The 27,931-nt window shown below is 42.0% G+C and overlaps 1 protein-coding gene and 1 long non-coding RNA gene across 4 annotated transcripts in view; one reads left to right on the top strand and one right to left on the bottom strand.

Annotated features, from left to right (window-relative positions):
• KIAA0930 (KIAA0930 ortholog) overlaps window positions 1-23,369 on the bottom strand; it is a 76,437-nt gene extending 53,068 nt beyond the window's left edge. For 2 of the 3 annotated variants that reach the window (XM_086885385.1, XM_086885386.1), the window contains exon 1: window positions 20,924-21,276. In XM_086885385.1, coding sequence (XP_086741511.1) covers window positions 20,924-21,047 — 124 coding nt within the window. In that variant the 5' untranslated portion in view covers window positions 21,048-21,276. Of the gene's footprint in view, window positions 1-20,923; window positions 21,277-23,046 lie in introns of those variants that run through there. The other variant, XM_086885387.1, reaches the window with a different exon arrangement.
• LOC147653790 (uncharacterized) lies at window positions 21,633-22,875 on the top strand. The gene is made up of 2 exons (XR_015285776.1): window positions 21,633-21,672; window positions 22,698-22,875. It is a non-coding gene; the product is annotated as an uncharacterized LOC147653790 (long non-coding RNA).
• Window positions 23,370-27,931: the final 4,562 nt, after the last annotated feature.

Below are 27,931 nucleotides of genomic sequence, written 5' to 3'. Positions count from 1 at the left end.
TCTAAAGTTCAGGCTCCTTCCCATGACTATGTACAGGGACACCACTTAATCCCTTCAGTTTGACCTTATGAAAACAGGACTCCAGTGAACTTCCAGAAGTTCAGTGGCAAGCAGTACTTGGAAGGCAGGTGACACAGAAAGAATAAATTTTACCAGCAGAACTTTGGCTAAAAAAAAAAAAGGCATCATGGTAACAGCAGCAACAAGGGGCAAGACAGATGCCACAGACACAAACCCCCTCCTTACCCTAAAGAAGAGTTAACTATTCCACCCCAACAAATGTGCCACGTACACATCTATTATCTAAGACAATGAAGACTCAGTATTATCCTAGTCAGAAAGACTTGAGATCTCTAGCTTATATGTTTATTCAGAAAACTGCTGGAGATGAGCCAAGAAATCCATAAAAGGGTGTAGAACCTGTCTGCAAGGAGGCAAGGACTGATTTCAAGGAAATCCATACCTGCACTGGGCTCCCCAGCTGTGCAGTTACAAATTCAGGAAGTCTCATAGTGCCTGTGCCATCTCACCAACCTTTCTGGGGGGATGCAATCAAATAGTCTGGAGATAACTAGAATGGAAGCAGCTCTCCCCCTTCTAGCTAAACTGAGGAAGCATTCAGCCTCCCTTCCTCCGCTTGAGCCTGGGAAAATAAGCTGTTTCCCTCTTTTCTCTACAGCTTCAGAGACTGAAGCAGCCCACTAAAATACTACTACAGAGAGGCAGAAAATGAAGAACCTAAAGGGTTTCTGATGCTGCTCTACTCAGCAGCAGAAAAAAACCCAGACTGACTGAAAAATAAGAAACCCTGTTGACAAAAACAGGTACCAATTGTCTTTTCTTCAGCCTTCAAGTGATTTTCAACATGCATGCAACCTCCACCTCCCCCCATCCCTTCTTCCTGAGACAAGAAGTCCTGCCAGGTCTGTCCAGCCTCCCAAAGCTCCACTGGCCAGGAACTGAACCTCATTTCAGATCCAGCCCCCACCCCTGCCACCACAGATGGGCCAGTACTCTGCCTCACCAGCCAGGAATGACACGGTGCCATATGATGCCACTGACAGCTTTTTCTGGCTCCATCACTGGCTCCTCCCAGCACCTGGCAGAGACTCTGATGGGGGAAACATCACAGTGACCTGGAAAAAACTCCAAAAGAGTCACAGAAACCCCCCTGAGCTCACTGGAACAGCTCCTGGCTGCTGCTCTTTGCTGTTCCCTGATTCCTTTCCTCCTCCAGCAGCCAGTTCTCCACTCCCACTGCCTCTCAGCCAGGGCTCAGTGTGCTACCCAAAGCTGCCCCTTGGTAGCACTGTGAACCCCAGGGGATGCCCCAGAAAGTGCTGTTCAATGTGACAGGGGTGAATTGCCACCAGAAGGATCAGATCTTCTCAAGACTCATTTTTACAGGTACCTCCCCTTCAAATCCAGGTTGGGCTTGGTCCCACCACTTGCTTCTCCCAGCTGCTTCTCAAGAGGCACCTGGAAAAGTACTGCCCTGCCTTCAGCACATCCTTCAGCACCTTCCCTCCAGTGTCATGACTGAAAATATTTCTCTGGCCAGACTTTGGGCTGATAAATGTCTTTTATCAGTTATACAGCATAGGGAAGGTAAACTTAGATTATTAAATTCTGAGATACAATAAATCTGGACCAAAGCAACACTAAATAGGCTCTTCATAAGGCATTTCTCCCATCCCTGGGGCTGTTTCTTTCTGAGGGAATGAATACCCCAGGAGAGGTCTGTACCTCTGGAGAGTTCTCTTCATCTTCACCAGCCCCAGTGACAATGTGCCATGGAGCAAAGGCTTTTGGGAAAGGCTGCTTCCACATGGGCTTCCCATGCAAGTGACACTGGCCACTGCCATGGCCTCAGGGTCCAGGCACAGAACCCCAAGGTCACTAGCTGGCCCCTTCTATATGGCCTCTTCTTGCAGAAGCCTCTGCTTCCTGGGCCTCTGCAAAGGCTCCCAAGCACACACATCTCCCACCAGAACAACCCCAATGCCTTCTGAACCCCTGGGTCACTTCCAACCTCATCCACTTGGGGAAGACAAACCTCACAGACAATAAGATCCCCATAAGTGCCAGCAAACAGAGGCAAAACCAAGGAACTCTGCTCAGCATCTCTGGCACAGGGCATGGGGAAAAACTGAGCTCCACTTTACAAAGCACAGTATCCATAGGACTGAACCAAAGAACCCAGGAGCCCAAATGCCCATAATCTTGTCCTTCCTTGCCAGCCACAAGCATGGACCTGGTAGGTGTCATCGCTTTCCCTGTGTCAGACACTGGTGATGTCCACCTCTACCTTCATGCCACTGGCACTATCCCACAGGTGCAGAAAACAAACCTGATGAGAGATTTGGTCAAGCAGCATAACTTTCCCCTTTCATGCAGGGTCATACAGCATTTTACCACACAAATTTCCCTTTGCTGCCATCCCCCAGCAAATCCTGTCTGCTACACAGACATTGATGGCTCTTGCTATACGCCTTTGGAAAAGCCCTTGGAAGTGACTGGGACATTGCAACAACCAGCCTGGCCACCCATGTACGACAAGAGACTCCACTGCAACTCCTACAGGGAAACTGCCAAGGCTCTGTTCCCCAACAGTTCAACAGCCACACAAACTCCTTGCCTCCAATCCCCTTTGTGGCAATTTTAGTTCAAACTGGGTGGAAACATGAATTTAAGTGCAGTGGTTTAGATTTGCCAATTTGAGTATCCTGGCCACTGCTCCAAATAACATAATAGGTTTAGCGCTGGCTAAAATCACCAATGCACCTACTAGAATTATTACTCATTTGCTGCCATGAGATATGAATTAGGAGGAAGGCAAAGCAGGCTCAAAACTTAAAAGGTATAAAGAAAACTTTATGAACAGAATTAAAGAATAATAAGAATCAGAATAAAACCTGAACACTTCTCCTCCCCCGCCCAACTTTTCCTTCCCAACTGACAATATAGAGACAAAACCTGGGATTTTCAATCAGTTATCACATCTACAATAGTCTTTCATCAGTTCTTGTAGGGAGAGGAATTTCTCTGGCCATGCCATGGAGACTTCTCCACAAGAAACAGTTCTCTCGTGGCTTTTTAATTTCCATGAATAGCAGCTGCCCAGAAAATCTGCAATCCTGAAGTTTCTCCCATCTTTCACAGCCTTCCCACAGCTGAGTTCATGGGCCATGTCAACTTATGGGGTATTATTTTAAGGATGAGCTGCTAAAAAAGCAAAGGTTCTTTCCATCTATCTCTGAGATCATCTTCATCTCTAGGAACAGAGGTCTTCTTCTTTCCCCTGAGGGCAAAAGGGTCTTCATCACCCTCATCTCTGTCTCTGTTCAAGCTTCTCATGGGACCACAGCTACTTCAACATCTGCTTTGCTTTATTATGGATGCCTCTGGTCACATCCACAGTTTGAATACTCCATCCCCCCATAGTCTTTCATGAATTAAAGGGAATATTCTTGTGTATCACAGTCCATCTCCATGGCCTTACCAAAAGAACTTCCAGCCCAATACTAAGGCACCTCCTCATTCTACTTCTATCTGGGACTTGACTCCTTCTTTACTGACCTTGGTGTCTTCATGTTATCCTCTACATGTCTTCACTCTGTCCTTTTCTCTCACTCGAGAGAGGATCAAGGTCTGCAGGTCTCATCTGTGCACTGAAAGAGTTAACACCTCACCCAGGCCTGCGGATGGTCATGATGGTTTCTGCTGGGCAGTGGCTGAAGCAGTCACGGTGATGGATTTCAGGCTGTGCTGGGGCTGTGCCAAGATCTCAGGGGGCCTGGCCAGAACGGTGGTGGCCGCTCTGGCTGCATGGCTGGTCTCTCGCCACCACCAGGCCATGGCAGAGGGGGGCTGGTCCAACCAGTGTCCAATTACCTCTTCATAGCCAAAAGCAAGAGAGAGATTTCCTGGGCTTGGCATCTTTAAGATGTGAATCTCCCAGAGGCAGACTTACCTTCTAAATGGTTTAATAGGATGTCAATTTTCAGAGCTAGCCAGCTATTGGTTTTTGCTAAGCACAGAGGAAGCTCTTAGCAGCTTCTCTCAGAAAAATAATTTCTGTGGGTGGCTTCTTCCCTCCTCACCAAATGTCAATTAATGCAAAACCAGCACACCCTTCCCAAAACAGCCACAGGAAGGATGCAGAGGAACACCAGAGTCCCTACCCCTGGTTGCCTTCCTGTACTCAAGCACTGCACGTAGGGTTTGTATAAATTCGCCCTGATTAACAAGAAGTTTGGCTGTAGAATTGAACTATCAAAATCAAATAATTAAAGGCAAGGATAGTTGGTGCCAATCTAACACATGTGCCCAGACTTTGTAATAAACATAATTATGGTATTTCTATAATACCTTTTTGGGATTTTCTACTTTCTAATTAGTCCCTGGCAAGTAAGAGGAAGAGTGCAGACACAGCCAGTGCCCAGAGATCAGAGCAAGGTTCCTCCACAAAGCTGCTCTCATTTAACTGAGGACAGCAGAACAGAGCAGACCTTTAGACTCTCAATATGTCAGTTATTTCTGGTTTATTAACAGTATCTGTAATGATCTATCCAATAGAGACAAAGGACTGATCTCTTTGCAGACTTTTGTAAAAAGCCCCAACTTCACACAAAAAAAGTGGCAGTGCATTTATTCCACCACCTGCTGATTTTGTGTAAAAGTCCATATAGACCAGCTACCTAATTACACATAGCTCTTAGCATGTGTAACTACATCCTGGCTATATTTTCCTGACTTTTAAAGCATGTTTTTTGAGAGGTTACCATAATTATCCCATTTAAAAATTTTTCACTAGAGAAGTATTTCCTGTATCTCATCCATCTGGTGGTATCTTGAATTACTTTTCTTTTTCCATTTAAATCAAGCTTTTACCAAACTCAAAGAAATTGGTCTTGCTATCCTACACCAATCTCTGAAACCTAAAATCCATTTCCCTACCTTTTCCTGCAGCTCCTACTGTCTTAACCTCTCCCTCTCCTGACAGAAACTGCCTCTTATGTATGCATCCACCCAGACCACAGCTAGATTAATGAATATAATACCATGCAATCCTTTTAGGTACTGGTCATTACTGCTGACCCTAAGAGCACACACAGCCCAGCCAGTCAAAGTTACAAACACTTAATGCATGTCTCATGTATTTAAGGACTTAACTTGGCCCCAGTAGTATTCATAGACTTTTGGAATGGGGAGAGGAGGGCTCAGGGTGAAGAGAATCTTCAAACACAATTAACAGTTCTCCAGCTTGCAGGAAAACTTTAGGAAAGGGGAGGTCTCAGCTGGTTTTCAAAACAAAATACAGTACTTTGGGATAAAAAAAAGGTGTAAGAGATGGCTCTAGCTCACCTAGGAAAGGCCTTAAGGAAGAAAAAAGCAGCCAAAAAGAGGTTTCTGACCTTGCAAACCTCCCCAGCTGGAGAACACAAAGTAGAGGGCAAAGCACAGAAAGTAGGGCTTAATAACTCATCACCTGAAGGATCTTTTTCGACATTTATTTTAGGGCCCAAAAGTTTTATTACTTCCTCAACAACAAAGAGGAGTTTGGGGAGGGGGTGGGTGGCACAAGGAGTGTGAGGCACAACACTTCTGCATTCTAAATCATCAGAGTCTAATCAGAAGGAGATTAATCAGTGAGAGCAGAGTCAGACAGCTCTAACCATTGTATCTGCCCACTTTGAAGGAGCTCTTTCACATATTTAGACACTGAATTCATAAAGAAGCATTCACAAATTACAGAAGGTATGAAAATTCAAGTCAAAAAAACACCAGAAGAGGGTTATTTGCCCCATCACCAACTCTTTTGGTTTGAGTAAGTCACTTAGCAGCCCTGCCTGACTATTCCATCTGTAAGAATAACACACTATCATCATCCTGTCACAGAGACAGATCAGTTTAATAAATAAACCTTCCAAATATTTCATTTGTACTTAATGAGAAACATGCTTTAAGCTATTCTTTGTCAAATATGCTCTCAGATCCGTAGATTATGACTCTAAAGTAGTGTAAGCAGAGATGAGCCTACGAGCATCCATGGAAACATAGGAAAGATACCAAGGACCTATTTAGACACTGATTATCAATCTAAGTATGGAACTACCACTTAGAGTGTCCTGAAAGGACACCAACGAACTGCAGTTTAACCTTTTCCTAAACCATCTCCCTGCCAGCACTTTGATCTGCCTTGGTTAATTAAACAGTGACATAAAGAGCTTATTTTTCTTGTCTAATAAGAGCTTATTTGGATTAACGCTGGGGTATTATTCTGCAGCACAATGTTTTACATTGGGTTTAATGATCAAAGTTATATATCCAGTAACTCCACAGAGTTACTAAAAGATCAGCATAGAAATACCACAAAGTAGCTAAATTCAGATAATCAAAAACTGCACAGTACAAAATTAAAGAATAAATATTTCTAATTATCTCTGTATTACACTTCATAGTGAAACACTACTACAGGGCATTCCTGATGAGGAAATCCCTTGAAGAACACTTTCCTTTTAATTCCAAGGGATACAAAAACATCATGTAAGAACAGTGAGTCAAACCCAAAGGTTGTCTACCCCAGCACTGTGCCTTGGACAGCCAGCCCTGAAGACAGACAGGGAGGAGCAGGGGATGATACAGGAGTGTATTCCTTTCTCCTCAGTATCCTCACAGCCCCCAGTGTTTCTGTGCCAGAGACCAGTGAACATGCAGCTCCTGCTGGATGGCCATTTTAGTCACCTGTTCATCATCTCTTTGGACACACCTAGACATTCACAACCTACAATTGTTTGTGACCATGAATCCCACAGCTTTTACCATACAGGAGGTGGTTTTGTTTGGTTTGTGAGTTTTTTAGGAGCTTGGGGGTTTTCTTTCCTACCAATTTCCAACTTTAAACAATGGTTTTAATCACAGAAAGGCACAGTGAGCAATTACTGCCTACACACTGCATTCACACCATCTACTTCACAAGTATCTTGTGGCACCCAGAACCTGAAGCATCCTTTTTCCAGGCTGACAAGTCCTACCCCACTACATAAGTATCCCCTGTACAAAAATCATTCCCATAGCACCTCTACTGCCCTTCTCTGAACCTTTTCAGGTCTACAATATTAAAGATGAGCAAATGCCATGGAAACCTTCTGTGGCAAAACAAGGATTTCAATCCCTTCCCTCACAGCTTCTAAATCCTCTTTTGACTACACTGAAAACAGGAACAATTACAGCTTGCTCTATGAATATGTTGTTTGCTAATCAGTCAAACCCAGGGACAGAGTTTCTAACGCAATAAGTTTTGGGGCACAAACTTGCCTTTCCACAAAACTATTTCCTCTTCTTCCCTGCTCTTCACATGTCCTTGCAGAGCTATAGCACAAATAAAAGGAAGAACCCTTATGCACAGGCAGAACAACAATGCAGATTTCAAACGTACTTGTGCACAAGTGGACACATTACCAGGCCTAGAGGAGGGTACATTAGAGCTCCTACAGGGAACACTTCAAACACAACCAGGTGTGAAACTGCACAGGTTTGCATTAAGAAAATCTATTCCAGAGCTCTTCACTTTCAATGCATCTTTATCAACAATAGACAGGAAAACTCATATTTTATATGCTTTCATTTTCCAATATTAAATTTATAAGAACCCACTGCATCAGCAAGGGAAACAATTCCACTCACCTGAGGAATACCCATGACACTGAAGAGCAATCAACCAACAGACAAATTTCTCATTTGCCTCCCTTGCTCCTAAAATTTGCACAGCCATTTCTGAATCCAAACAATTCTTTTCTGCTATTTTCTGTTTTACTGAATTTCACCCAAGAGAGAAGGGATTCACAGAAGTAAACCTGAGTGTGGCTTTAGGCACTTCTGCACTGCACAACGAAAGGAGAACAATACACAGCACAAAGATGTTCTATTAATGACCAAATTGCCTTTTCTATGGTGAATTGAGCACCTCCTTATAAAGAAAACAGCTGAAGGCCAGTAGCACATCTCCCACAAAGAGCTGTTACTTAATGAGAGAAGGTACACTACAGTTCAATTGCTAGAGTTAACAAGCATTCTTTTTCAGCTTTGGGGTTTTATTTTCATTTTGGGATTTTTCTCTTCCTATTTTCTTATTAAACTAATATTTTCTGCCCAGTACTGATCTCACAATTTTAGATATCAATAACATATCTTATTTACGTCCTCAATTGCTCACTAAACTACTTGTGGGCAAAAGTAGTTTCACTTTTTCACTTCAGAAAACTTCAGTTTCTGGAACACTTATAATTCCATGTTCTGAGGTTCACATATAACCTGCCACTTTGATTACATTTATAATGTAATAGTAAAAAGTTTGCTTTCTCTCATGCAGAGGAGCACAGAATGACCTTGCGGAAATCCGGCACAACATACATACATTATTTAAGTTCAAGACACATGAAGAGAACAGGTAAAGTTCTCATGCTAAAGTTTACACAACAGCCATGCAGCATCATATATTACAGTACTGGAATGCATTTGATGCTGGCCACCAAAATGCAAGGGACACACAAATTTTTGTGTAGTATTTTGAAAGTCCACTAAAAGTGACAGAGAAAGGTATAGCTGAACATGACTGAGGTTAAGCACTGGCCACAAAGTTTGGCTGGGGTTTCAGAGCTTCCTCAAATTGGACCCTTTGATTCTTCACATCCTGGAAAAAAACCCCAGTATTGCTTATTTGTTATTTCATTTCATGAAGGTAGTGAAAATATTGAAGGAAAAGAAGTGCTCACTTGCACAAAAGCATCAAGAAGTCTCACTCTTTGAACTCTGGGCATTGCAGTTTTCTCCTTTATTCTCCTTGGGATGGTTTCTATGTTACTTAGAAGTAACACAGTCAGAAGTAGAAGGTGGGAGAGAGATTAGTTTCTTTCATCCACATTTGTTTCAATTCTCCATTTCCATTTTTATCTGCACTTCTTTCACAGCAGAGAATTGCTTTATAGCATCATCGTTGAGAAGACAAAAACAATCTCCTCTAGAAAAAGAAATTGTAAAATGTATTCCTAAAGTTCACACATCTTCCTGCAGGTCTCTTCTTTACTATTACATCATATGCTGAGAAAACCATCATTTCAGTTAACATTCAATATTGAATCAAAGCTCACATAATTTAAAAGAATAAACTACTGTGCACCATCAACAGATTTCCACTTTGAAAAACTAGAATTCAGATGGGACCATAATAACATGAGAAATATTTTCCAACAAGAGTAACCCTGGAAGATAAATTTAGAGAGAAATCATCAAATATGACAGGTCAGTATGAAACACCAAATAAAGTTTTAATTAAATTAAGTTTTAAATTTTACAGGCGTCTGGAAATTTACTTTGAATTCTAGCAAGAGTCAACACAATTGAAAGGGTTCTGTTACCTGCTACCAAACTGCAGTGCACAGAAATAATAAATCCATTTTCATCCAACAGTTGTCAGCTACTTTGCTGTACTTCAGCCTCTCAAAGCATGTGATAGTTCAGTTCCCTGGAAACAGCACCCAAACTAAATCATGTGCAATTCCCCAAAGGACTGCAGCATCACTTCCACAGATTTAATTTACTCATTAGGGAAGCACCAGAGGAGTCACCTTGTTATGCCTTTCATAAGAAACTACTGCAGAAAAGCTGCTATGTTTCAGAGATGCCTTAACTGGGGATTTAGTGCAGGTGTAAACATTCTCCTTCAACAGAGGCAACCTCACTGGATGCAGACACTTAAAATCCTGTGAAAGAGGGGAAAAGAGGTTACAATGTTTTCTATGCTGCTTCCACGATTACCCAGCAACAGTCCCAAGCTTTCCAAGATCTAGATCCAATCTGGAAAGGCCACTTGGCAACTTACAAAGCATGCTGGCACTGCTGGAGTGCAGAAACGTGTCTGTAACAGTACAAATGTGTGTTTTCACTGATAAAATACATGCTATTTTTATTCTCTGCCAAAGGAATCCCTCCTATCAAAGACTGCTACTTCTGTAAATTCATGACATCTAAGGTTCCTATTTCACACTTAATAAACACCACTGTCAAAACCCTGTCTGAGAGACTACTGTGGTAGATCTGGTAAAACCAGCAAATTGTATTTTAGAAGTATTCCAGCCTTACAAAACTACCAAGACTGTGGTTATTACTGATAATTTCATGTATGTACCTCCCACAGTACCTTATCGTTGCCCAGGCTGCTAGTTGGCAACTTGCTGTCAAGGCAGAAGGAAGGAGTAGCTATCACAACAGCAGTTTGCAGAGAAGCAGAGTTATTTCCTGCCCATACTTACTACCACAGGCTGCTATTTTCCAAATTCAGTTTCTTTTCTGGTTAGAAACATCGGCAGCATCTTTCTGACTGAGCACTTGGCAACTTTACAGTGGAAGCCATAATTCTCACTTACCTTCTACACCACAAACCCACTCACTTTTAGAAGCTGACAACCAACACTTTCACCCATCTTGCAGCCAAGATTTAAAAAAAAACCTGTTTGACATTGCCATCTCTCAGCTGGGTGTCCAACCTGACATGCACACATAAGACAACCAGTCTAAAGAAGGATGTATCTGAAAAAGAAAAAGAAAAAGAAAAAGAAAAAGAAAAAGAAAAAGAAAAAGAAAAAGAAAAAGAAAAAGAAAAAGAAAAAGAAAAAGAAAAAGAAAAAGAAAAAGAAAAAGAAAAAGAAAAAGAAAAAGAAAAAGAAAAAGAAAAAGAAAAAGAAAAAGAAAAAGAAAAAGAAAAAGAAAAAGAAAAAGAAAAAGAAAAGGAAAAAGAAAAAGAAAAAGAAAAAGAAAAAGAAAAAGCCCTATAAAAATCACACTTTGGGTTGTTCAGGGTTGGAGTGTCCAACAAACTGAGTGTCATTGCCAGCACCTAGCTATTTCAGCTAATTGGGAAGCACTCCCTTTAGCATTGACATTACTGTTAATGCAGGTTTCTAAGACAACAAATACAGCTGTTTAGCTAGAAATAAATGTGAAATACCTGGCTACTCACCTACATCTCAGTGAAATCTCCTCTTATGGAAAATGCAGGCCACTCTCTTTAAACAAATCAACAGTCGTGCATGGAAGAAAAATGTTTCCTTCTAAGAGCTGATCACTTTACTGTGAAACCATGAAATTGTCAAGGTAGCATGCCCAGGCTATCCTGCAGACAGTGCAGGGTTGGAGACCATCGATCCCCTCATCAGCACCCCAGGTTTTCATGCTGCAGGCACCTCATACATGTGAGGAAAGGGATAGTTTCTTGACAGTCCCAAGAAAGGCACAAGAATTTAATTTAGTCCACAACCAAATAACTGGAAACAAGAAAAAGCCTGGCTCTCTGTGGAAATGATCATTATTGGGGGCGAGGAGAGGAGAGGAAGATGGACAGGGAGAGAGAGGGAAAGGAATTTTATTAACAGACATGACATACTAACTTCAGTCAGATAGAACCCGAAAAACTGCCCTAAAGCCAGCATCCTACTCCTTAAGGGAAAACAACTACTGCAAAGTTGCTGTTCTATTTCATAAACAGAGGTTTAGTCTTCCATTAATATTTCAGCTTCTGAAAACATGCCATCCCTTTCTATTGGTAACAAGCATCACTGTTCCACTTTCTCCTCCAAAGGGGAGACTTGCACAGCTACAGATCCCTACAGACCTGGAAGGTTTGTACAGGGGTGTTATAGTAATTATTTATCAGTTATCACAGTAACCTGGCCAAGGGAACAGAATACTGGACTTAAGTGAAGATTTTGCCTCCAACTTGCAACATGACTATTGCTTGTTTCTTCAGCTCTGCTTCTTTCACCCTCCTTCCCTCTCTGGGTCTCTCCCATCCACCATATCGCCCTCAACAGGCACACTCTCCAGGCTAAAAAGAGTTACAAAAAATGGTTTATAAGTAACCAGTCACAACCTTTATCTACTGAGAAATCGCTTCTTCTATCTCATGACAGTTACAAGGTCTCAAGTGAGAACATGTGAGCTGAAAAAGAAAGGTCTTCCTTAGAAAATTCTCAGCACAAACACCGCAAGACAATGTCTTTTACTGCCTTTGCCCACCACTGGGCTTACAAACATCCTCCCCTGAGATTTCAATTACACAGTTTACTGCCTTTTGATGTTGCAACTACAGCTTAGAAGTAAAAAATATAAATCTTAATATTCTTCTAATCAGTCATTAAAGCACTGAAGCATAGATACTGAATTTGAAGAGACACACCAAGACTTTAGATACAAGCACAGTAACCCAAATGTCCCCCATCCTTTTGTTTTCTGTAAATTCTAGGGAATGTCCTCAACCTCAGGTTTCATAGACAGTGATAAGCAAGTACAAGGTAAGCATGCCACAGTACAGCTGGTCTGTAGCTTGAAAGATAAATCTGGCCATAATAAGAAACCCAATCTGGCTCTCCTAGTCTGATAAACAAGTCCCTTGGGTGAGTGATGATAGGATGGATTTGAACACATACAAAGGACCACAGCCAATCCCATTTGATTCTAAGTGCACACATATCACTGGTCAAAGAGTTGGGTGGTGTTAAAACCCAGACCAATCACTTGTCTAAGCCTGTGGAATTCAAACTCCCAAGGTTCCAAATAATAAAACACACTGTTTGTTGAGGACCCTCGGTGAGTTCATGTTGCTTCTGTCTCCAACCAATAACCTATGTAATATAAGCTTATATTTTCACTTGCTGCATTCTTCACAGCATTTTGCTGATGAGACATTTGTGATTCCCTAAAAAAGTTTCTTACCAGAAAAGGAGACAGAGGAAGGACATATCTACACCTGATTTCCCCCTTTTGCCCCATTCAGAACAACATAGGGTGAAAAAGTCGAACCTGGAGTTTTCTTCATTTCTGGCAAAATGATTCAAATTGGAAAGGAACTCAGAACTCAAGTTTTGCTACAAAAAAAAATCACAGACAACCATGTGTTTACGTTTTTTGTTAATAAAGCAGAATTTCTGTTATTTACAGGCCAGGTGGTGCTCCAGGCCATGTCACAGGAAGGAACAGAGGACAGCACTGCTTCCAGGAACAGCACACTAGGCTGCTCTGAGTGCAGCTCTGACACTGCTGGCACCAGCTACAGCAGTCTCAGAGCAAAACATTAGAGCGAGCTTCAACACAGAAAGTCTAAATTTTTAGTCTCTATCATGGAGACATCCAGAAATGTTACTTTAGAAATTAATTCAAGACAGCAAAATTGTAAAAGAGACAGACAGCATACTTGAGATCTTACACCTTGCCTCCCTTTACACTTTTCCATTTGAGAGTCACAACCACATTTTCCCTACTGGCTTCTAGGAGCAACTAAATGCACTCAAGTGTAGAACAAATGCAAAAGTATCATTCTTCCATTCAGAAATACTTCTGTTGTGTCACAGGATTAATGCATCATACTAAATATACACACATATGACTACTTAGATATCTATCACTAAATGAGTTATTCTGACAGTTGTTGGATAGAAGACAGTAAAAAATCGTAAGAATTATTCTGGTCCTATAATATTTTTAAAGCACCTAATGCAAGCCTTTAAATCTTTGTTCCTTTGTTAACTGAAAGAAAAGAAAAATCACTTATGAAGAACAATCCAGAATGAATCTGAAGAGACAGAGCAAAGAACTCAGCATAATGTAATCTATACTTTTAATTTCAAAGATTGAAGAGGATAAAATCAGTTATCCTTTAATCACATAAAACATGGGCTACTAACAATTCAAACGATGCTTTGAGTAGAGTTTAGTCACCCTTGTTAAGAAAAAAATGAGTCATCTGTTCAGACCTTCATTATTTAGGCAGAATTAAACTACTCATTAGAAACAAACAAACAAACAAGGTACTTTGACAATCCTATGAAGTATATAAAAAGCTGGGTCATCATTATTCAGAAAGACACCTGGGTTTACAGAGCTTTATCTCCAAGTAGTACTGTCATGAACTTGCTGTTTTCCTTCTGAAAGGATGAGATCAGGCAGCCACCAAGCAGGAGTGTCCCCCCAAGAGGCAATAAATTCATCTCCTCAATCTGATCTCCTGATTATTTCACTCATACTGAACGTCTTGTATATTATTACAGAGCACTGAGTTTTATGGAAATTTGAAACCCACCTCTCAGGGTCCTTCAAGGCAGGTATGTAAACATATCCCTTATTGGAAATGTAACACTGGTAGACATTCATGATCTCCTGCATCTGCTCTCCAACAATGCAGAGGAATAAATTTCCAATTAAATCCTTCGCAGCTCTTAGAAGAATGTTATAAATCCATTTCAAAACACTTCCCTCATCTTGATGGTGTTTCAGCATCTCCAGGCAATTAAATCAAGCTCTTCATAATGCAATGACAGCTCAAGCTTCACTGGCATCTTAATCCATTTCTCAAGCTCCTGCTGATCACATAAAGCCCTGCAAGGCGGGACCAAGAACTCCCAATGCACTTCTGCCTTTTAGCCAAGCTTGGCAGCTAGACATGCAAACAGAATTTGGAGCTAAAACTGTTATTTCCAGACACAGATAATCGGAAGTAATCTATCTTCCAACTCCATGTGCTTAAAGGAAACCCCACCTAACTGTTCACTCATTTTCCTACAGAAGACCCAACACGATGCAGTACCAACAGATTGATAAAATGGGAGCAACACCTAACGCAATATTCCTGACACTTGAAATCACTCTGGTAGTGACAGTGCAATTCCTGACATGGGGCCTTTGCATGGGAGCTTATGAAGAGCTGGGTCACTATTGAGCCATAAAGATTTTCAACGCAAACAGGAAAACCAAGGGCAGTCTCAGCCTGACTCACTGAGCACATCTTGCCTAAAAAGGAGGGACAAAAAAGCCCAATGCTGTCATTTTCCAGAGGGAAACACAACAAAGTTCAACGGATTAGGTCACCCCAAATGCACTCCTGCACATCCAGCACACTGTTGTACCTGGAAACAATCCAGAATGCTTCAAATGTGAAGGACTGATGATGACCTGCCGTCTGCTCTGCTTTCTGACATAAGAAAGAAAATTATTCAAAAAATATTCTGAAACACCAAAAGCAGCCTCAATACCAGCACCAGTAGTTGTTTCCTCACTGCTGTGGCAGGACAGATATGGCTCCAAAATGAACTGCTCTTCACATCACAACACATTACCTGACTGCAAAATAATACATTCAGCTAAAGGGATTTAACTTGTGGTCCCTAAGGAAAAACATCTAGGGAACCCCCAGAGTAGGAAGATAAAGGATATCACTGTTTCCAGGGTTCAATTTCTTCACACTATCTATACCAGACCAGGTAAACTGAAACGACAAAAACTTCAGTTTTAAAGCCTTGAAATTGCAGAAATATAAATCTTTATCATCTTTATAAATCTTTACACATATAATTCGTGCCTTAAACAATAAGAAATCAGGGGAAAAAATTACTTAGGACTGTTGGTGCATCTGATTAACTTCAGCCAACAGAACCTCTGCTGCAGTGTGCACAGGTGACCACAACTCCACAGCAACAGCAACATGATCTGCTGTTTCTGTATCCTGATTGCATTTTATTTCCTGCATAAAGAAAGGCAATCAAATCCCTAAAATTCACTCTGTTTAACCCAAGGGGCTACAGACAGACCAAAACCAGCTTGTTTCACATACTTTTGAAGACTACTCAGTGGGCTCCTGACACCATGAATTGATTTTGTGCAGACTTTCTCTTTCTACTTTATCGTTCTCTTCCCGATAATACTTAAAACATCAGTGAGCTCCTCCCAAATCCTACTGAGCCAGTTTACAAGTAAGTATATAAGTTTATAAGCAGATGCAACAATCATTACTAACTATTTAACTGCAGGGTTTTGGTTTTCCAGAAGTGCAGCTGGACATAAAGACACTGTGTATTTCAGCTATTGATAAGTCTGCATCCTCTGAGCTTTATCTATTGATCAGCACCCTGAACAGTTAAGAGGGGAGATCAACACACTTCATTCTTCAGGAAATTCCTGTTTTCATTCCTTGGAAATGATCCAAACAGATAGAATGTTAAATCTTTGAAAGATCCATCCTGAACCTTACAGGTCAGATGTGTTCTAATCTCTAAGACAAACCTCCCATCCATCTTAAATTCCAAGAGAGAACTCAGACTTCCAAATGGCTTTGCCACTTAGTACCCTACTAAAGATTTAGAGCACACTATTAGAACAACAAAACTAAGCAGCTAAGGTTACTAGAGCTACAGTATAACCTCAATAAGAGATGCGTGCTCTCAAATACCCTGACTGTTCCCATTATCAGGCTTATGGATTCATAATTCTGCCTGCAGGAAGACTAATTACAAAAAAATAAAAAGGGGGGGGGGGGGGATCCAGCAACTTCTCCTAGCATCCAAAAATGAACAGCAGTATGCCATGCCTTAGAGACTTAACTGATCATTTTGGTAGGGAAACAATGTTCTGGAAGGTATTTTGTGGAGATATTTTTTGGGTTGTTGGTGGTGAGTTTTTTCCTAGGTTTAAAAAAATCTTGCCTCTTTACTTCAGCATCTCCAGTCTGATAATTTGAGCATATACACTCCCAAGCAAGACATGAAAAATCCCATAGGGTTTCATCTTTATTAAAATGAAAGAACTAAAAACCCAACTGTTAAAAAAAGATGTTAAAGTTGTAATAAAAGAGAGTCTGTTATATTATTGATGTGGCATGGAATATCTGTCACACTCCAGACAGAAGCTAACCTTCAATAGCCACATGACAAATCCCTGAATGTACCAGTGAGTAATGACAGGCCATTAGTGACATCAGTATGAACAAGGAACAGCAATGAAATAAGGAACAATTAAAACAGAATTTTAAATGAATCACCTTCAAAAGACAAACAAAAAAAAAAAAAAAAAAGAGCAAAACAAAACCCTCACAGAAAAACGTATTAACCCTGGAAGGCTACAGCCCTGCAGTATCACCCCAGGTTGCCGTTATCCACAGCCTGATCCTACAGGGACACTCCCACACTTGACTGTAGAAGTGACAGGATGGGATCCCAGGACACAAAACCCAAGCAGAAACACATTCCCATATCCTGGACTAAGCCACTGGATTTAAGAGTTTTCTCCACCTGTGGTTTCTCCCACACCACCCTATCCAACTGCTGAACTATACATCAAATCAAATACAAGTATTTGATTGCAGAAATGTCTTCTAGACATTTTTCAGTGCCAGGTTAAAAAAAAAAAATTAAAATCATCTTTCATCAAATCACTACAATTTCTTCACTATTTGTTCATCTTTATCCAGCTACAAATCTGAGGTTCAATACCCCAGGGTATTTACCTGAGGGTAAACTGGTTAAATCACTCTGACTTCAAAGTATCTACTTTAACTCTGATTTAAATTATCTGTTCTGATCTTGCATTGTATTTGTGCTTTCTAGAACTTTTCCTGAAAAGAAATACAGATTCCTCCTGGCTGGAATGTTGTGGGGGGGAGTATTTTTGGTTTTGACTGATTAGGAAGCTACTCTATAAACACATTTTTATGTTATTATTTGTAAGTTTCTTGCATTAGTATCTTAATTTTCTCTTCAGTATTTGACTACACATCTTTTAGTGAACATTTCATATTCATTAGTTGCAAAACCCTTTATAAATAGGGCAAAAGAAATTGTGTAAATAAGGTAAAAGTAATAAAATACATATTTTAAAGCTGAAATAAAATCGCTCTAAATTAAACAAACTCATTACAGGCCACATTAGCCATAGCTGGTGAATTTGGTTGTATACATCCCTCAAGTTTTTGTTAGGACAGACGTGGTTTTCATACCTCCTTGTTATTGACAGATAAAAAGAATAAAAAGCTTTGCAGCTTTTGTAGTTTCTCACCTTTGACTCCACAACTCCCTGAACTAACTCCAAGAAGAACCATGAATGGAGAATGTTTTCTGTCTGCTGGAAAGTGACTCTTGTCAAACCAGTTCTGTGCTGCAGTAAATTCTCTGCAGACACTTCCACCTACTCTGTGGATACACTTTCTTCAAAGTTACAGATGCAAATATATCCTTCTTGAATATTATAATTTAATTAAAAGTTACTACACTATGAAGAAGGTAAGGCCTGAATCTAGTACTTTCAAACCCAAATTAATTCTCCTTTTAATTTTTCATTTTAATCTCTTTTGTTTTCCAAAAAATTTCTTCCCCTGTTTTTCATGCCTTAACCCACACTGTGTTTCCATCACAGGGACCAGCATTTACTGTGTGCCACCTCACCTCCCCTTCTCTCAGGAAGGCTAAAGAATTCTTTCCAGGTCTTATTCATCAAGGCAATGTGGTCCATGAATCATGCTACAGTCTTTTCTCACATGATGAGCCCTGAGGTTTGTGCACTGCTGCACAAACAAGTCCAGGCAATCCTCTGGCTTTGAGGATGAACATTCCTGCTTCTGTTGCCCCCATGCCAAGTACACCCTCCTCTCCTCAACAGTTGTTCAAGTCCCAGAACAACCCCAGGACCACCAGGAAAGAAAGCACAAGAAACTTCACGATGGGTAAGATCACTGGGCCTCTCTGCGGGCACCTGGAACAGGTTCCTGTTACACACCTCAGATTTCAGCTGCTTGTTAAAGCCCCATGTGCTGCACTCCACAGGGCAATCACCTTTTCAGGATCTCTATGACTTCTCCATTTTTCAACCATGACACATCTCCATTATGGACTAGCCACAGTTCAAGAGCTTGTTTGGATCTACCTGTTTATTTTCTCTTTGTCATTCTACGATCCAGTATGAATAAAGTCACACTCCATCCAAACCCACTCTACTACTCTAAAAGCAGGGCAAATTATCACTGAAAGACAGAAGGACAAGGAAATGAAGTATCTGAAAACGTTACACAGTAGTATCAGGAACCACCAAAAACAAAACATTCCTCAGCTCAGGGCTTTGGCCAAAAGGCAACTTCAGAGCCTTACATGCAGCCTGGCTGAGGAGACAGACAGCACCTCTGTCCTTCCCTCAGGAGGAGAAACGTTTTGCCAGAGAAATGTTGCAACCAACAGCACTTCAGATGGACCTTAGTTGACAACACCAGAGCAGTACTGTCCAACTGGAATGACACAAACATCCAGCCAACAATTCTTGGAGAGACATCACCCTTCACAGCTTGGTAAATAACGACATGAGTCATTATTTTGAAGTGCTACATTTTGTACATTACACAAACAGGACATTACAGAAAATCCCACCACACAAGGGGATTTGCACTTTTGAGCAAAGTCTGTCCAATTGCTTATGTGACATTCTTGAAACAAGCAATTCCTCTCACCAAACCTCATATCAGCAAAAATAGCAATTTCCTCCTCCTTGGGCTCATTTTTAGGAAATACACAAAAGGAGAGAGGATGGCTATGTTATGACCCAGTGAGTCCCATTTTATTGTTGAGGGATTAGCAGCACTCAGGGGAAAGCCTCTGTTGGGAGTCTTTTTCAGCTGATTTGAAGAGAACTGGAAAACAACAGGTTTCACCTGCTGATAAAGCTCAAAAGGATATGGCCACCACAAAAAACCCCACCATGAATATAAAACCAGCTGTGGGTGTGCAGGTCCTGAAGCCCCATAGGTGATGTGCCATCCAGGCACAAAAGGCAGAAAAAATCTCTGTGCTGACCACCTGAACCCAGACAGGACTGTGACTACTTACACAACTTCTGAACTTGAGAAAAATCCTTTACATCTGCTGTGGGCCCAGAGCCCAGCATACTCCAGAACAACCCAGGCTATTCCAAACAAGAACCATTTCACTTTGCTCATACAAGATTTCACTCTGCGGCAAAGCAAAAGGAAAGACTAAGAGAGCCCATTCCTTCCCAGGGAGACCACAGCAAGCACTGGCAGACAAAGTGATGAATAAAGGCGGAGAACCAGAGATCCCCCATGTCAATCCAAACCTCACAGCCTGTAAAATGTGAGTAATAACTTATCCTGAGCTTTTAACAAAGACTTAAAAGTGGATGAGGCTTTTGGGGCCTTATTTATAAAGGAGCTGAAGAGGGAGGAGTCATTAATAAAGGCACCATGGAAGAAACAAGTGCTGTACATCACTTTTCATCATTTGAATCACTACCCCTGCAAAAACTTCTGGATATTCACCCCCTTAGAACATAAGTCCAGTCCTGGCTATACAAAAGCTTAGAATAAGATAGACAGAAATTTTGGACTTAAAGAACAATTTCCATGATCTCTACTGCTGCATATAAAAATCAGTAATTCCTATTCATTAGCCTGGCCAGAAGAGTTTCCTGACATGAACAATTCTGGTTAAGGAGATGCCATGCCATTCTGTTGCCTAAAGTTGACTGAATTTCAACCTGAAACTTGTTTTACAGTGCATAAGCTTTGCCAAAAGCTAAAAAAAGATGTGCCATGTGAAATCTGCATCACCCGAGATGAAAATAAACAAGACAGAAAGCTTAAGAAATCCTTCACGGTTTAGAAAATTAACTGACCAGCTAGAGCCACAACATCCTGTGCTTACTAGACCATGGCAAGCGGCGTGAAGTCATTTAAACAGAGAAGGGAGGTGTCAGGCTCAGAATCTCTAGAGAGCGTCTGAGAGCCGCACAAGAGCGAGCACTGGCAAGAGGCACCAAAAACCGGTTCTGTTTCCATCCCAAAACACACGACACGTAGTTTCACTTAAAAAATACGGTATGGTCTGATGTGCGCGGTGCCGCCTGACCATTTTTCTCCAAGGGCATTTCAGACAATGGAGCAGGGGATGAGCCCGAGAGGCTCGGAAAGGCAGGAGGGCCCACCCCATCCCCGGAACACAACAGGTGTTGTTGACAGCGAGCCGGGCGCGGGGCCGGGCCGGGGCTGCCGCTCCCTCAGGGGGCTCCCGGCGCCGCTCCCCGCCCGCCCCGCCCGACTCACCGAGGCCGCTGATGTCGTGCCGGAGGCCGGCGCGGCTCCTCTCCTCCGCTATCGCCCGCAGCATGTGCCGCAGGGAGCGGTCGGGCTCGCCGTCCGCCTCCCCGTCCCTCCGGGCACAGGCCATGCTGCCGCCGCCGCCGCCGATGAGCTCATGTCAGGCCGCCGCGGAGGCGGCACCCGGCGCTCCCGACACGGCAATGACCAGGAGCCCTCCCGGTCCCGCTGACCCGGCCTCTTCCCCCTCGGGGCGCTTCCCGGGCGTCGCCGCCGACCCCTCCCCGGGACACGGCGATCGCCACCGCTGCCCAGCCGCGCTCCGCCGCTTCCTGCTACTGCGGCCGCCGGGCGGGGCCGGCAGGGCCGGGAGCCGCCCCGAGCCGCCCACAGGGCGGATCTGCCATCTGCCGTCATCCCGGGCAACCATCCTCAATCCCTGACATCAACCGGCATCCTGGGAAACCCGTCCTGCACCCCTGACAATCCACCCTGCACCCCTGACATCAGCCAGCACCCTGGGAAACCCACATAGTCCTGCGGCCCTGACAGCTAATGGCTCTTTCTGGACGCCTTCTTCGCTAGCCTTCCTTCTCACGGGGTCCCACAGATCCGTCTACGGTCACTGCAGATCTCTCCTGCCCACCGCACTGATGTCATAGACCAGTTCCTGCTTCCTTCTTGCTTTCCTGTTCCCATGTGTCCCCTGTGGGGACAAAACCCAACCTAAGGTGCCTGCTGAAATCTCTACCAAGGTCTGTCACCTCTTCCTTAACATTAGCACCTCTCATGAAAATCAGGAACTGGTGATCTCAGGCAATAACCCAGCTTGTGCTGCAAAGACTGGATCCCATATCCTCCTGCTGCTGCTGGTGGTTGTCCACAGAAGATTCCAACAATGGCCAAAACATCCTCAGAAATTTTTGATTTCCTAAGCCACAGTTGGAGAGCGATACCACTACCTGCTCAGCTCTCCTGCAAACAATTCACTCAATGTTTTTTGTTTATAATATTTCTTTAGCCTCTCCTTAGTTCCTAAAAATACTGTAAAGGCCTAGGCAGACTGTTCTTCGCTCTGAAGCCCCATTCGAAAATTGGCAGGCCTTGCAAGTGGTGGTGGGGAGAAGCAAAAGGGTCAGAGGACTTCAAGTGTGAGATGACAGCATTTGAGAGTTGGCCTTTTTACAGCATAATGAGAAAGAAAAGTTTTCAAATACTGCATGTCCGTTCTCCACAATGACATACATTTACCCTGTATTGCCAATCTCAGTTTCATGTCAGCTTTTGACACCAGTAAGTTAACAATCAGACACCTGCTGAATGCAATTTTCAGTCATGCACTCATTTCCCATGACACCAATATAGATGAGTATTTTCTGTGGAAGGCCCTCATGCTGAATTGGACAGAGGAGAGAATTTTCAAGTTGATGCAGCATTTTGCTAGTGAAATATCTAGTTCTTTCATAAAGAAATAGAAAACAGGGACATACAATCTCAGAACTTAAGCACCTTTTCCCTTGTTAAATCTGATAGTTCTTTCTCTTGGAGAGAATGAAGTTTGCAGTCACATGTTAGCCTTGTAAATGCATTCATGCAATAATTAATGAGAATTATTTATCCCACAGGGAAGAGCAGCAGAAGACTGTCCTGTACTGTTACCCTCCAAGTTGTTCCTGGCACTGTTGGGAGGAACAACTCTCTCTGCTGCCAGAGGAGCGACAGTATCACCTCCCCCCCATCATGCTGAACATGCTAAGGATTTGATGTCTTTTTCCTGCAGATTGCTTCTGGATTCCAACAGCACTGCTATGCTGGGAGCACACAGGAACACTTGTGTCACCAGCCAGGAGCCAACCTTGCAGCAATTTCACCAGAGTCTCCAGAAGTTCAGCCTCTCTGCTGTGCCCTGAACACTATCTGTAAAGTTCCAGCCACCTTGATTTAAAAAAACAAACAAATAAGGAAACTTGCTGCTGCCCTGTAGAAGCCTTTTATAAAATTAAAAGGTATTTCTGCCCCATCTTAGCTCCCCACCCTACCTTCTACTTTCTCTGGCTTCTATCAAAAGACACCCATGGACAAAAAATGAAGCTGTTTTCCTTCTTGTAGGCTTCCCTAGCTAAACATACCTCCTAGTAGATCACAGCACTTGATCAGAGAACACAGGAATAAAGTTTGTTTTCTTAAAGGGACTACTGATTAAGTACCCTTAGGATCAGTTAGAATCCTGGAATGCTAATTGATTTTTGTTTTTAAAGATCTCATGATACACTGTAAAACAAAAAACCATTCTGTCTAGCCAAAGTCTTTCTAGAGAGGGGGCTTTGTATCTAATCACTATATATTAGTCATAAAGGTCTTCTTCATCCACACTTAACACAATGTTATCACTCTAATACGCACAAGGAGCACTATCTGACCATACATACTCTCACTCAACTCAATTACACACAAAATTCTCTGTCTTACAAAGGGGTAATAGATGTTATGGTCCTGAGGGCTCTAAAAAGCCTTAATGGCCTTCATCTCCCTCACCTGGGGCCTCCTTTCTCCAACCCCAGGCTGGGATCTCTATTTAAGCTCAGTCCTGAGGCCTCTTGAATGGAGTGGTGGTCTTAGGGTGTGTCTCTGCTATGGCAGGCTCTTGCTCAGTTTAGCCCCAGATCTGCCTCCAGACCCTGGAGGTGTCTTTGGACCTGGACTCTGTTTTACCCTGTGCCCTCTCTGAAATTCTGTTATGCTGAGCTGTGGACCACAAAGGCCCTGCCAACCTAGGAGTCTCTCTCCAGGGAGCTTTTAAGCTGTGCAAGCCCTGACAATATGTTCCTGTGCTTTCTTATTTAATAGTGCACTTCATGTCCTGATGTAAAATATGCATATTGATTGACAAGATGGATATACTTTGGGGCAGAGGCTGGGCTGAATTCATCTTTGTACCTTAGGATGTGTGTCCTGTACAGAAGAAAGGTAAATACAAAGTCTTTAGGCTTATTAAAAATATTCAGCTGGCTTAATGTTTTGGGGTATGCTTTTTGCACTGGTTGATAAGTCACCTCTGGTATGTGAAAGTTAGGCAAATTATTTATATGAGGTTGTATTTTTCTTAATATAATTATTTTAGCAGCAGCTAATAGTGATATGAATTATAATTATATAGTTATAATTATTTATAATATATATTATATATAATAATATATAATTATAATATGTATAGTGATATACTAGATTATAATAACATTATAATAACTACAGTGTATGGTAATAAGACAACATGGGATGTGAGTATCTTATGGTGAAATTGAGTTTGCAAGTTAGCAAATATGAGCTTGTTGAATGCATTTGAATGTCTGTCTAATGGCTGAGTCCTAGATTAGGTGTAGATGACAGCCCTGGCCCTGTCTGACCTGTGTGGCTACTTACAACCTGTCAGAGATCAGCATTTCTTGAGCACTTCAAGCTGTCTATGTGTAGAAACTATTGCAGGAACAGATTTTGTAATTCTGAAGCTTTGGAAGTTCTCTTCAACCTGTTATAAACATGTAAAGTACACCCATTTTTCCCTTGTGTTCCCTTATTGAAAATAAGAAATTAAGATTAATAACAGCTATATGTAGCAAATGAATGTTATATCTAGCTTGAAGACACAGGGCATGAAATGCAGTTTTTTGAGGAAGAGATTAAGCAATTTAAAAATCTCAATCCTATTTCAGTCTTAAGTTGGTGTATTGCCATCTTTGGCAGTCTGCTGTTCTGCTGAGGGCTGGCCTATGGGTCAGTGGCCATCCAGGCAGTTTGTATGCAAAAAGGAATTCTGCAATCTTTACTTAGTTGCCTCTTTAACTGCCTGAAATCATTCTGACTTAGGACATGGCTGTTTGGGACTCCCATTATAAACTGTGTTAAATTGGCTAGCTTGAAAGATAACTCAAAGTTACTTCAGGAACTTCCTTGTGTTCAGCACAGGTCTGGTTTTGCTCCCAAGATTAAACATACAAGTTACTGAAAGTCTTATGTATAGAATGTTACAAGATCTTTTTTCAGCTAAAATAATTCTTTGGAGTCAGATCTCTGAATGCACAGCAGAATATTTAAGGTCATGCTATTTTGAAGTTAGAGGTATTCTACGTGTTTAGGTTTCTTTTCCTCTTTGCCCTTTCTTTGTACCAGTCTTGTTACCCCTGCTCCTAATTTCATTTGTTAATTTCCATGGGTTAGACTGAGTGGAAGCCAGAAATACTCAGCCTTGCACTGTAAGAGTAGAAACACATTTGAACTTGTATGTAGAGCATTCAGCCCAGACTGATCCCTCTCCTCTTCAGCCAAAACCACTGAGCTTCTGCATCTGAGCCTTTTATCCCAGGTTGTTCCTGTGCTGTTCCTGAGAGGATAATTATCTCAATAGGAGTGACATATGAACCGTAGCCTTTGTGATAACAGACTTCTGAGATTTATAAACCACTTACTCAGAATCCGTGTCTCATTGATTTTCTTGAGCTGTACTTGTACCCAGAAACTCCTCATCCCTTATGAACCCACCCCAATCTCTTCATCAGCTCAGCCAGTCTGAAATCCGTGTAGGAATTATTTTTTCACATAGCTAGGCTCTTGGATAAGAGGAAATGGGGCAGTTCCTTGCAGGAAAGAAGGCCCTGCCAGGCTAGGTAGGGCTTTTCATTCTGGGCATGGGATTCTGCTGAAAAAGCTGAACTGGCTGGAAGCCACCTCAGAGAGCAGAGATAATCAGGACTTTGCACAGGCCGAGTAGCTGCTGACATGTCTGCCACAGGGAGTGACACAGCATTGCTTTCCACAGGAATCTTACATGATGCCAGTATTTTGCTAAGTATAAATATAAATGTGTTACCTTATCTGTGTAACTTTTTTTGCCTGCTTTATTCTCCACTTCTTGAAATGGATTTCTCAGTTTCTTCTGAGTTGAGCTCCTTTGGGATGCTCCCTCACAGGGAGCTCTGTTTATCTGAGTTCTCCGGGTCAGGAAGAAAACTCCAAAGCTCGTCAGGATCTTACTTCTTGTGTTCATTAGAATGTTATCAAAATACTTGGCAGGTCTTCCCCAGACCCTTCTGCACAAATTCAACCCACCATCACATGGCTCACTTTGGCCTGATAAGCACAAAATGGCCCCAAACTACACAGTTTCTTTATCTTTATACTTGTTCTTACCCAATTAACAATAGGCATTATACACATATTATTTTTCTTAATGACCTGTCACCTGTGTGCTGCACTGAGGCATTTTCTATCCAGTCACCTACTATTACCCAAAAACCTCTAGAAGAACATGAAGAAGGAAAAGAGACAACACCCTAAATCCTCCATCTTGTCTTCTGCTCTCTAAACTAGTTTAAGCTCTACATTTTAACTTTTTCGCCCCGTGACTTAAGAAAACTTTCTAATCTACACACTTACACTTTTAGCTTTTCCATTTAATAGTTGTTTTCATGTAACACCATGAAAACATGCTCATGAATCTCATGTTATATGAAGTTCAGTGTTTTCTTGGAGGTCAGAGCTTGGGATCAGAGACAAGGGCATGTTCTCTGTGCCTCAGACTCCAACAATCTGTGTCTCATGTTTATGTGTCTGCGTTTTTGTGCCTCTGTGTGTTACAGGCTTTGAGTTCATAGGTTGCAGTTGCTAAAAAAACATTCACCACCACTTGGACACAGGATTTCAGAACTGTGAATGTGTAAGTCTGCCTAGGTATTACCTGTGTCCTTTAAAAGGGCAAATCTGGTGGAAGAGAATTGGGCTCTCAGTGAGGCGAGCCAGGGCTGGGAGCTGACCTTGTGTCACACTGAGCTGCGGCTGCTGGGAAAGTGTGTTTGCCTTCCACTTCAGGAGGTGCTCAAGGCTTCTGCAAGACCTGTTTGTAACCACAAAGAACAGGTTTCAGCCTGCCTTAAAGAGAAATCAAATCAGCAGTGACAGAGGGTATAAAAAAAAAACACTTCTCCAGAGAAATAATCAAATCATGCAAAGTTTATAAAGAATGCAGTGATTAAGTCCTTAATTCTTTTGGGAAAAGGTATGTGATTGCTTTCTAAAAAAACCCTGACTTTTCAGAATTAATTTCTAAATAATTATGTTGTAATTTGGAAATGAGTTTTTCTAACTTCTGAATTAGTGTGTACACTTCTAGAAATATAGGGGCAAAATCAAATCTGAGTATGAGTATCAATTCTATGGATGCAACTAATAATAATGTAGTATTTTTTTTTTTAGAAATGTCTAAACAATAGAAATATTTAGATATTTTAGAAATATCTAACCAAAAGGGTGTTTGAAAAATTTACAATTTTTGTGGATGCTAACTCTGAAACGGAGAAGATGGTGCTGGTGGAAATTGCAGGCCGCATAGCTTCTCAGTCTTGCCTGAGAAAGTGGCCTGGGAAATCATAGGGAGGAATTAAAACAATCCTCAGAGATAGAGAACAGCCTTGCAGGTGCTGTTTGTCTGTTCCTTGTTTTCTTGCAAGAGAAGGTCGAGGGGTGGTGTACCCCACTGACCAATGATGTTGACGTGTTAGTTTGCTAACCAGTAAGAGTTTCTTTTCTGTACTTTTCATGTATCGGTCTATAAAAAAGACTTGAAGTAATAAACCGAGAGAAATTCTCCTGATTGACTCCCAAGAGAGTCTCTGTCATTCTTCTCGCCGTTCCTAATAGAGCGACATCTGCTGACCCCGACGTGATGTGCATCTGGTGACCCCTGAGGTTTGGTGCAACCAGCAGACAACGAACCAGCCGCTTCCCCTACAGAGGGGTAAGTGAGAATCTCCCGTGCTCTCCTGGAGGGAGCTGGTTTTTAGACCAACGGGATAGTGGAGCCCTGCCAGTGAGCGGGCTTGGAACGGCTTATCTTGGTGAAGCTAGAGCTTAAAGTCCCGGGTTAAGCCACTGCATCTGCATTATTGCATTCGCGGGCCGTCAAGATAGACTGTTCTCACAATGGGGAACTGCAATTCAACTGATGATCAGCTTGTCTTCTCT

This window comes from Cyanistes caeruleus, chromosome 4 (assembly GCF_971803275.1).
Source record: "Cyanistes caeruleus chromosome 4, bCyaCae1.hap1.1, whole genome shotgun sequence".
Lineage (NCBI taxonomy): Eukaryota > Metazoa > Chordata > Aves > Passeriformes > Paridae > Cyanistes > Cyanistes caeruleus.
This window is presented reverse-complemented; position numbering and strand designations above follow the sequence as displayed.